Raw genomic sequence first — 11,652 nt, 5'->3', positions numbered from 1 at the left:
GGAAGGAAGGAAGGAAGGAAGGAAGGAAGGAAGGAAGGAAGGAAGGATGGAAGGAAGAAGGGAGGGAGGGAGGAAGGAAGGAAGGAATTCTATAGTCTCTTGCATATAACCAGCCTCTACTTGGAGACTTCCTAACTGGACCAATTTATGAGGAAGAAGAGGAGGAGGAGGAGGAAGGCTCTAAGGGTACTGTCAGATGATCTTGAGTAAAGATCAGAAGAAGAAACAAACAGTGGTAGTCGGCGCTCCCCTTCTCAGAAGTAATGAGGCAGCCATTTGTCAACGTGATAACAACAATAGAGAGGTCTGTTGCCATCTTCCTAGGGAACATATTCAGTTTGTGGCAGAGAATCTTGAAGACTCATCAGAACAGATGTCTATTACCTACATCTAACAATTTATGTGGACACAAATGACACCGGCAGGAGGAATATAAAAAGCATTACTAAAGTTCACAAAGTCTTGGGAAAGAAACTGAAAATCTTAGGGGCATAGGAATTGCTTTCTTTGAAGACAAGGGTTAGGGTTAGATGAACCTGGGGAGTGAACAGCTGGTTAAGAAGATGGTGCCTGAAAACAGAATTTGGGTATCTGAAACACAGCTTAAAATGCAGGAATGATGGGCTCCTGGCCAGGACGAGAGGGTACCTGACAAGGGCCAGAAAGTATGTATATACCTGAAGCCTTACACACCTAATCCAAAGAACTTTATAGTAAAAAGAAAGGAATGTGGTGGAGAAAATTGCCTACTTAGACACCAAGTTAGATACTATAAAGCAGATCTATAATGTAGAAAGAGAAAAAGGACCCACATGTACAAACATTTATAGCAACTCTTTTTGTAACATCAAACAACTGGAAACTAAGATGGTGTCCATCAATTGGGGGAATGACTGAACAAAACCAAGAAAGGGGCTAGCAGTGAAACCCAATGCTTTGGATATGGATATATAAATTCATAACATCTACATCTGTAGAGCGGCCAACAGAAAGATGAACTGGAGAGCCTGGTTCAAAGAAGTAAATCTGACCTTAGAGGTATCACAGAGAGTTGGTGGGATATGACCTATGATTAGAATTTGATTTTGGAAGAGTTTGCCTTATTCAAAACAAATAGTATGACTACTTTTTATTAATTACTTAATTTCCAATTAACTGGAAAAATGTCTTTGTAGAAAGTTATTCTGACAAACATCTCATATCCAAGTTCTATGAGGAGCTGATTTAAATTTATAAGAAAAGGACCCAATGGCCAAAATATAAATGATCAAAGAATATAAATAGGCATTTTTCTTTCTTTTTTTTAAAAGGGTAACAATTTCTTTTTTCCTACTTAATAGTATTTCATTTTTTTCAAATTACACGTAAAGATAGTTTTCAACATTCACTTTTATAAGATTTTGAGTTCCAAATTTTTTCTCTCTCCCTCCCTTTCCTCCCCCCTCCCCAAAACAACAAGCAATCTGATATAGGTTATACATGTATAATCATATTAAACATATTTCCACATTAGTCATGTTGTGAAAGAAGAATCAAAAGGGAAAAACCATGAAGAAGAAAAAAAAAAGAGAAAACAGTATGCTTTGATCTGCATTCAGACTCCATATTTTTTCTCTGGATGTAGAATAGCATTTTCCATCATGAGTCTTTTGGAATTGTCTTAGATCATTTTATTGCTGAGAAGAACTAAGTCTATCAAAGTTGGTCATGATACAATGTTATTGTTACTGTGTACAATGTTCTCCTGGTTCTGCTCGCTTCACTCAGAATCAGTTCATCTAAGTCTTTCCAGGTTTTTCTGAAATCCAACTGCTCATCATTTCTTATAGCACAATGGTATTCTATTAACATTCATATGCCACAACTTGTTCAGCCATTTCCCAATTAATGGGCATCCCCTCAATTTCCAATGCTTTGCCACGACTGAAAGAGCTACTATAAATATTTTCGTACATATGGGTCCTTTTCCATTTCTTATGATCTCTTTGGGATGTAGACCTAGTAGTGGTATTGCTGGATCAAAGGGTATGCATAGTTTTATAGCCCTTTGAACATAGTTCCAAATTGCTCTAAATAGGCATTTTTTTTAAGGCAATTGGGGTTAAGTGACTTGCCCAGGCTCACACAACTAGTAAGTGTCTGAGGCCAGATTTGAACTCAGGTCTTCCTAACTCCAGGTCTGGTGCTCTATAAATAGATATTTTTCAAAGGAAGATATCCAAGCTACCAGCAACCATATTTTTAAAAGTGCTCCAAATCTGTAACAATTAAAAGCATGCAAATTAAAGCAATTGTCCTAATTGATTAGTAAATCAGTTGGGGGGAGGGGAAGGAAAATGACAGATGCTGGAGGAGCCATGAGAAAACAGGCATATTAATGTGCTATTTGGTGGAACTGTGAATTGGTCCAACCAATCTGAGAAAGAATTTGGAAGTATGCCCTGAATTTTAATAAACTGTGCATATCCTTTGATACCACTATTAGTTCTATGCCCCAGTGAGCTCAAAGAAAGAAGAAAAGGACCCATATGTATAAAATATTTATGGCACCTTTCTTTTTGTAGTAGCAAAGAGCTGGAAACTAAGGGGGTACCCATCATTTGGGAATGGCTGAACAAAATGTGGTATATGAATGGAATGGAATGCTAGTATATGGTAAGAAATGACGGAGACTGTTTCAAAGAAACATGGGAAGACATGTATGAACTGATGCACAGTGAAATGGACAGAACCAAGACAACAATTTACACATTAACAACATTGCAGAGACAAAAATTTTTTTGAAAGACTTAAAAACTCTAATAAATACAACAACTAGCCATGATTCCAGAGGACTCATAATGAAATATGCTGCCTACCTCCTTATAGAGAGATAATGAACTCGGATTGCAAATTGAGAATTTTTTTTTATATAACCAATATTAAGATTTGTTTTGCTTGATTATACAGCTTTGTTGTAAAGGTTTTGTTTTGGGGTTTTTTCCCAAAGAGGGGGAAGGTGAGAGGGAGAGAAAGTAAAATTTTGTTCATTGAAAATAAATAAATAAAATCTTTATTAGACCAATACTCCAAGGAGATCAAAGAAAAAAGAAAGGCTTCTCTATGTATAAGTATATTTATAGCAGTTCTTTTTGTAGTAACAAAGAACAAAAAACTAAGGGAATGCCTAGCAGTTGGGGAACGACTGAACAAACTATGAGATCTGAAAGTAATGGAATACTACTGTACCAAAAGAAATGATGAAAGAGATGATTTCAGAGAAACCTGGGAAAACTTGTATGAACTGACACAGAGTCAGGTGAGCAGGACCAGGAGAACGATGTATACAATACTAAAGATATTATAAAGAAAAACAACTTAAGAACTCTGATTAATGCAGTGACCAACCAATATTAGAAAGGAACAATAATGACCTATACTAACTGCCTCCTGACGAAGTTTTCCTTACTGTAGACAATGATCTTTGGACTCAAAAGGACCAAAAGAATGGGTAACAAGGAATTGAGAAGAAATTATTTCATTCATTATACTTCCATTCAAGTACTTGGTCCAGTGCCAGGCACTTAGGAGGAGTTTAATAAGTATTTGTTGATTGTGATTGGAAGAGTGCACTTGGTTGTCCATGATGAGTTCAAGTCACCTCTTCCAAAGGAACTGGGGATAATGAAAGAATCGTTGTCTGTGATTGCTCAGTCACTATTAGTGCCGGCTGCGCCGTGCACTCTCCTCCTATAAGGAGCAGGCTGCCAGAGTCATACTTACCAGTCTTCGGGGCCTACCTGGATAAACACACAGAGACGAGCCGACCAGGAGGTGCCAACACCCGAGCTTTATTCAGAGGCCATCACAGCAAGGCCAAGCAGGAAGGCCAGAGCAACAGAGCAGGAGCAAAGAGAACGCGTGCTCCGACCAGGACCATTCCTAAGTACCTACTTAGCCCCTCCTCCTCAGCCCGCCTACTAGTCAATGATTGTAGGGTCAGATACCGGAAGGGGATGTCTGAGTTTAGCGCACCAAGGGAGAGGAAGTGACGCAGGAGGCTAGGACCGGATACAGGAAGGAGGCGTCTGGGATTAGTGCATAGACAAAGAGAGAGTACGTGACCTAGGAAGTCAGGCCCAGATACCGGGAGGAGGCGTCTGGGGTCAGTGCTACACAAAGGGAAGGTACGTGACCCAGGAAGTCAGGAAGGACACAGGAAGGAGGCGTCTGGGGTTGACGTTGCATTTAGGGAGGGGACTAAGCAAAGGGAACTCGTCCTCTGCCATCCCACTCCCACGTGGCACAGCCCCCTGCCTCAGGAGCACGTGCTCCGGCTACTTCCTTGTATCCTGTTCCTTCCCCAGCTTATCGCAGCTCACATAGCACTGCCCACTGCCTCAGGACTTCTCCATATCCAGCCCATCCCAGTTCACCACAACTCCGCCTAGCACAGCCCTTGCCTCGGGAGCGTGAGCTCCGGTTACTTCCTAATACCCAGTTCCTACCCCAATCTTGCCACAACTGTTACTTGGCAGTAGTCAACATCAGACAGTCCCTCACAACTATTAGTGCCCTTTGAAGCATTATAGAAACCAAGAAAGGCACCACAAAACTGGAGAAGAGCCAGTATTGTCCCAATGTTCAAAAAAGGACAGGGAAAGGAGGCTGCAAACTGTGACTGGTGAATTTGGTTTGAATTGCTGGTAAAATTATAGACTATATAATTGAAGGGATGGTTATAGAACACTTAGAAAGGGAAGTGATCACCAAAAGCCATCGTGACTTCAGCAAGAACAAGTCATGCCAGACGAACCCCATTTCCTTTTTTTTTTTTAATGTTTTTACTATCCTCGTTGATCAAAGGGATGCAGCAGGTATGGCTTATGTAGACGTAGCAAAGACATTCATGCCATTCTTGTGGAAAAGATAGAGAAGGCTAGGCTAGGTTCATTCAAACTGTTTAAATGGATGGACCCAAAGAATAGTCACATGGAAGAAGAATGGGATTTGTTTTGTTTGGTCCCAGTAGGCAGACAGAGAAGCAATGAGAGTGGGGATGGGAAGGGAAATGCGCAAAGAGGCTGGAAGTCAAGAAAAACTTCTGAACAATTTGAGCAGTCCCAAAGTAAAAGGAGCTGTGTAGAGAGTTGGTGGGACCTCACTGGAACTCTTCCTGCAAGGGCTGAATGGCTACTTATCAGATGTGCTCTAAAGGGGATTCTTTTTTTCCTGGTTAGGTTGGACTAGATGTTGGCCCTTTCCAACTTTCTTGGATTCTGGATTTGGGGAATTCTGTGAACTAATTTCTTGATTTTAAATCATATCTTCTTTCCATTACTCCGCAATACCTCAGACAGGAGACTCATGTCCCAGCCAAAACTGCACCTGAAGTGAAAGCCGGTGGGTTTAATGCCATAAACAGCACAGAAGGCAGAAGGGATATGGGTGCTTCCACCCATGTCGGAGCCAAAGCTGGAAAGATGAACTGCCAGAAGCCAACAGGGCACCCTCTCCTCCAGTGGAGCCTCCTGTGGTTTTCTTTGAATTCTGGGGGTGCAGGGTCTCACCAAAGATAGGGTTGCTGCAGTCAAAGCTGCAGAAGGGAGCAGAGAGCCAAAAGTGAATCACAGATCTGCTCTGTACTTGTCCTTCCCTCCCCACACCTAAGAGTCATTCCAGAATCAGCCCTATTTTAGCCTTCAAGGTTCTTCGGGGGCTACTCCTGGGACTTCCCATCTCTTCCAGGGATGGAGGCTGGGCTACATAAAGGGAACCAACTTAGCTCCTTAGAGGTAGGAACCACAATAGAAAATTCTATTAAGTAAATATGACGTATTATATAATGGGTCCCAGACTGTGAGAGCTGGGGGGGGAGGGGTAGAAAGGAGAACATTAAAACAGTACTGAGGGTAGAACCTAAACCATTAGACCATAGTTATAGAGGTAACAAACAGAATTAAGATGGATGGTTGCGCAGGAAAGCACCTCAAATGCACAGCAAAGCTTGTTAGCACACCCAAAAAGGAATGCTAGACTAGATTACCCCAGCTGAAAATGGCTTCAGAAACCCTGGAGTCCAGAGCTTTCCTTTGGCCAGCGGGAGCTCGGGGTTGGGACCTGTGCCTTCCGCATCCCAGGCCAGCAGCGGCCCCTTCCCCTCCTGGCCCCACCCCACCCCCGCCAGCTGCTCCCCCTCTACCGGACCTGATCAGGGTCTGTGGGAGGCTGGTCTTGACGAAGGGCACTGCTCCTTGGCTCGTCAGAACCTCCTCTATGCCGGCATCTCCCTCTGCAGGCTTCCCCAGGAAATCGGCCACGCCGCAGGTGGAATCACGGCCCTGCAGAGTCGAGAGGAGAAGAAACATCAGTGCTCTGGCTGACCCTGCCCTCAGGAGACCCAGGGGCTTCTCATCGCCCCCTCCCCCACTCCTCTGGACCCCGCAGCCCGTGCAAATGACTCACAGATGTTCATGACAGTGTGGACCGCAAGCCCTCAGGCCTTTTCCTCCAGATGGCTTCAAAGGGCAGGTCCCTCCCTTCACACACAGTCACTCAATCACACACACACACACACACACACACACACACTCACACACTCACATATACATACTCACACACTCATACACACATACACTCTTACGCTCACTCACATACACTCACACACTCTCACACTCACATGCACTCACACACACATACATACATATACATACACACTTTCACACTCACACACATACACACACTCACACACATACATATATGCACACACATACACATACTCACACATACACACACACTCACATACATGCTCTCACACTCAATTCACACACTCACACATACACAATCTCACACTCTCACACATACACACACACTCACACATATACATATACTCACACATACACACTCACACACATATACATACACATACACACACACACTCATTCACACACTCACACATACACAATCTCACACTCACACACATACACACACACTCACACTCTCCTATTTTGGCTCTCTGGGATCACGGTCTCACACACCCACATGGCCCCTCCTCCATTCATTGACCAAACCCTTAGCAAGCACCGCCCTGTGCAAAGCCCCAGGTGATGTTCCCCACTGACTCTTGCTCCCACTCATCCTCTTTTCTGACTGTAAGGACTCATCCTGTAATCATAAGGGTCTCTGATGCTCACAGGGACCCCATAGAGCAGGCCCCTCTTCTCCATGGGCTGTCTTCAGCTTCTGCAGTTGAACCTCACCATGCTCCAGATTCAGCTCACAGTGCACCTTCAGGGCCTGAGTTCAGAGGGGAGGAGAGGCATCTGTGAAGTGGGGAGAACTAAGAGGTGGCCTTCCTTCCCTCAAGGAGCCTTTCCCAGCTTTTCTTCAGCAGGCCTCAGCCAAGATGCAGAGGTAACTCCCCACTCCTCAGCAGCACCCCAAGATTTAGTCTGAGGTTATGGACCTATTCCCCTACATTTGAGATTTGGGATCTGACTATCCAGTCAATCGGTGGGAGGGTGGGATTGCTGAGGTGGGCTAGGTGATTCACTCTTGACCTCACAGCCCTGAAGGCCCCTCACCTTTTCCATGTAAATGCACAGGACACTCTCGGGGCTCAGGGAGCCTTGGCGTAATTGGCGAGTCACCTCTCTGAGGGACAGGGAGAGGACGTGCTCTGGGTCCAGTTTTGGTGCCTGCAAGGTTGAGGGGGGGGATGGTTAATACAGAGAAAAACAGGGAAAGGGAGGCATCATTTGAGCTCCATGTGGGCAGAGATTGGGTAGAGAGCAATTCAAATTAATTAAATTCAATTAGCATATGGATAAAAATCTGCAGATAAAAAATATAACCGGCGAATGACCAGCCATTGATTCTTGTCCTTAAGACCTTGTACAATGGGATCAACTGATGCAATCCCCATCTGCATTTTGGAAGATGTGAAGACATTTTGGTTTCTGGTTCACCATCTGTGTGATAAAGAGTCAGGTGGCTGATTGGCTGTGTGTCAGAGGGGAGGTGCATTCAAAGGCATTGACTTACCAAAGTCAAGACTGAGAGAGTCTTCATTCCCACTGGTTGTGTTCAAATGAGCAAGCAAGGACTAAGCCCTTGGTGAGATAAGAGGCCTCAAGCCTTTATCTCTGCCCTCTTCTCCTCCCACAGCAACAAGCACATGGTTCCATTGCTTCAGTCTGTTTCGACTATTTTTTTCCTGCTTTAAGGTGAAGGAGATAAGATATGGTTATGCCCTTGTGAATGTCAAAAGGTCATGAGAGAAAGGCACCAGAAGCCTGGAAGTCCATACCTGGATTTGCCAGAAGCCAGGTGGTGAAAAGGGAAAACTGGAGTAACCTGTTTGACTCTGCCCATGTCGCTTACTACATGAATGGATGCAGACTCCTCCATCCATTGGCCATGACACATTTGGAAGGAAGCCTAGTGGGGCAAATGCTATGTAGGAGCACTTTTGTCTGAGACCACTCTTCCTAGGACCTGATGTGGTATAGGAGAGAGTGTGGGGCAAGGTGTTGGTGGAAAATATTTGTAACTTCTGTTCTGCTATAGCTTTGAAGTAAATATTCTTTTAAAAACTTAATTGATGCTATTTGGTTGAAGGGAATGAGAGTGTTAATTGCAGTTAATTCCAAGGTTAAATAGAATTAGGGTATTAATCACTGATGATAACAGTGGTAAGAGCACACTGGAATGGAGGCTTGAGCTACCAGCATTAGGAAAAGTCACTCCTAATCCCTTAAGGGGGTACCCCTAGAACTCTGAGGGAGGAGTGAAGCTGACCTTGCTATAATTGAGTTCAGAGTCTCTTTGATAGATAGATAGATAGATAGATAGATAGATAGATAGATAGATAGATAGATTGTACTTCCTATTTTTAAATAAATATTTTATTAATGAAATGAGCGGGAAAAGACATTCATGTGAGAAACACACAAAGAGAATCTTAGCACCTAACTTCTCCTATTTTTTTTGATTAATTAATTTATTTTTAGTTTTCAACAATCACTTCCATGAGCTTTTGAGTTTTAAATTTTCTTACCCTCTCTATCTCCCTCCCCAAGATGGTGTGCAATCTGATATAGGCTCTACATATACATTCCTATTAAATATATTTTCACATTAGTCATGTTGTAAGAAGAATTAGAACCAATAGGAGGAACCACAAGAAAGAAGAAACAAAACAAAATAGAAGAAAAAAAAATAGCAAATAGTATGCTTTGATCTGCATTCAAACTCCATAGTTCTTTCTCTGGATGTGGATAGCATTTTCCATCATGAGACTTTTGGAGATGTCTTAGATCCTTGCATTGATGAGAAGAGCTAAGTCTCTCAAAGTTAGTCATCACACAATGTGGTTATTACTATATACAACCTTCTCCTGGTTCTGCTCTCTTCACTCAGCATCAGTCCATACAAGTCTTTCCAGGTTTTTCTGAAGTCAGCCCAGTCATCATTTCTTATAAAACAATAGTATGCCATTTCATTCATATACCACAATTTGTTCAGCCATCCCCAGTTGATGGGCATCCCCTCAGTTTCCAATTCTTTGCCACCAAAGAAAGAGCTGCTATAAAGATTTTTGTACATGTGGGTCCTTTTCCCATTTGTATGATCTCTTTGGGATATAGCCCTAGAAGTGCTATTGCTGGGTCAAAGGGTATGCACATTTTTATAGCCCTTTGAGTATAGTTCCAAATTGCTCTCCAAAATGGTTGGATCATTTCACAACTCCATCAACAATGCATTAGGGTTCCAATTTTCACACTTTTTCTCCAGCATTTATCTTTTTCCTGTTTTGTCATGTTGGCCAATCTGATAGATGTGATGTGGTACCTCAGAGTTGTTTTGATTTGCATTTCTCTAATCAATAGTGATTTATAGCATTTTTATATAACTATAGATGGTTTTAGTTTCTTCATCTGAAAACTGCCTGTTCATATCCTTTGACCATTTATCAATTGGGGAATGACTTGTATTCTTATAAATTTGACTTAATTCTCTATATATTTTAGAAAGAAGCCCTTATCAGAGACACTGGTTATAAAAATTCTTTCCCAGTTTTCTGCTTCCCTCCTAATCTTGGTTGCATTTGACTTTGTTTGTGGAAAAACTTTTCAATTTAATGTAATCAAAATTATCCATTTTGCATTTCATAATGTTCTCTATCTCTTGTTTGGTCATAAATTCTTCTGTTCTTCATAAATCTGACAGGTAAACTATTCCTTGCTCTCCCCATTTGCTTATAATATCAGCCTTTATATCTAAATCATGTACCCATTTTGACTTTATTTTGGTATATGGTATGAGATTTTGGTCTATGCTTAGTTTCTGCCATACTCTTTTCCAGTTTTCCCAGCAGTTTTTGTCAAATAGTGAGTTCTTATCCCAGAAGCTGGGGTCTTTGGATTTATCAAATAGTAGATTACTATGGTCATTGACTATTGTGTCTTGTGTACCCAACCTATTCCACTGATCCACCACTCTGTTTCTTAGCCAGTACCAAATAGTTTTGATTACTGCTGCTTTATAATACAATTGAAGACCTGGAATGGCTAGGCCACCTTTCGCTGCATTTCTTTTTATCAGTTCCCTTGATATTCTGGACCTTTCGTTCTTCCAAATAAATCTTGCTATTATTTTTTCTAGCTCTAGAAAAATGATTTTTCAGTAGTTTGATTGGTATGGCACTAAATAAATAAATTAACTTAGGTAGAATTGTCATTTTTATTATATTAGCTCCACCTACTCATAAGCAAATGATGTATTTCCAGTTATTTAGATCTGACTTTATTTGTGTGAAAAGCATTTTGTAATTGTGTTCATATAGTTCCTGGGTTTGTTTTGGCAGGTAAACTCCTAAATATTTTGTAATTTCTACAGTAACTTTAAATGGAATTTCTCTTTCTATCTCTTGCTGTTGGGCTTTGTTGAAAATATATAGAAATGCCAATGATTTATGTGCGCTTCTTTCATAGTCTAGCACCTAATTTCTAAGCCTGACTAATCCTAACCCTAAACACAGACAATTCTGAGAGAATTGGGGTAAGAGCAAGCACTCAAAGAGAAAAATACCAATTGTAGAGATGTCTAGAGTGCATTGTTTTCCAGTAGCCAATTTTAATATGACTGTTTTAAGTACTTTGCAGGTTATTTCTGGGAACCTGGGTCAAAGAAACACTTTGGGACTATTGTAGAATAGTAGAATATCATAGAATAAAAAATTTGTACCCTATCTGACAGAAATGTGGATTTGGAGTTTCTCAACCTAAGTTAGAGATGAGTCAGCACACATTAGGAGGCCCTGACTTGAGGCATTAGCAGCCAGGTGAGAACATCAGAGGACCAGGAGTCAGTAGCCAAGAAAGCTGAGGGTGGGAAAGAGATCTGAGAAGTCCATGAAAGAAGCTGTTTAGTTCAGAAATCAGAAGAAAGAAAACAGAACACTGAAGCTGCTAGAAATTGAAGTCAGCTAACTAGAGGTTCTGCTATTGATGTGGGGAGATGATCTGATTGGAGGAAATCTCTGTTGTTTGAAAGAGTTAACTGGAAGAGAAGAGAATTCTCTACTATGGGTAAAGAACCATCTGACGGAAATGCTGCCTTGCTCTCTAGCATTATCTATAGCTCGTGAGAGAAGAAACTCCTCAAAGGCTT

At 41.7% G+C, this 11,652-nt stretch overlaps 1 protein-coding gene across 1 annotated transcript in view; it reads right to left on the bottom strand.

Annotated features, from left to right (window-relative positions):
- Positions 1 to 11,652, bottom strand: part of LOC114024803 (vitamin D3 hydroxylase-associated protein-like) — a 29,464-nt gene that overhangs the window by 7,420 nt on the left and 10,392 nt on the right. The window contains 6 exon segments of the mRNA XM_027837960.1: positions 5,331 to 5,462; positions 5,464 to 5,575; positions 6,187 to 6,322; positions 7,145 to 7,212; positions 7,214 to 7,275; positions 7,563 to 7,676. Of these exon segments, the coding sequence (XP_027693761.1) occupies positions 5,331 to 5,462; positions 5,464 to 5,575; positions 6,187 to 6,322; positions 7,145 to 7,212; positions 7,214 to 7,275; positions 7,563 to 7,676 (624 nt within the window).

This window comes from Vombatus ursinus, unplaced genomic scaffold (genome assembly GCF_900497805.2).
Source record: "Vombatus ursinus unplaced genomic scaffold, bare-nosed wombat genome assembly UNPS02014825.1, whole genome shotgun sequence".
NCBI lineage: Eukaryota > Metazoa > Chordata > Mammalia > Diprotodontia > Vombatidae > Vombatus > Vombatus ursinus.
The sequence above is the reverse complement of the archived record's forward strand: the minus strand, read 5'-3'. Positions and strand labels throughout refer to the sequence as shown.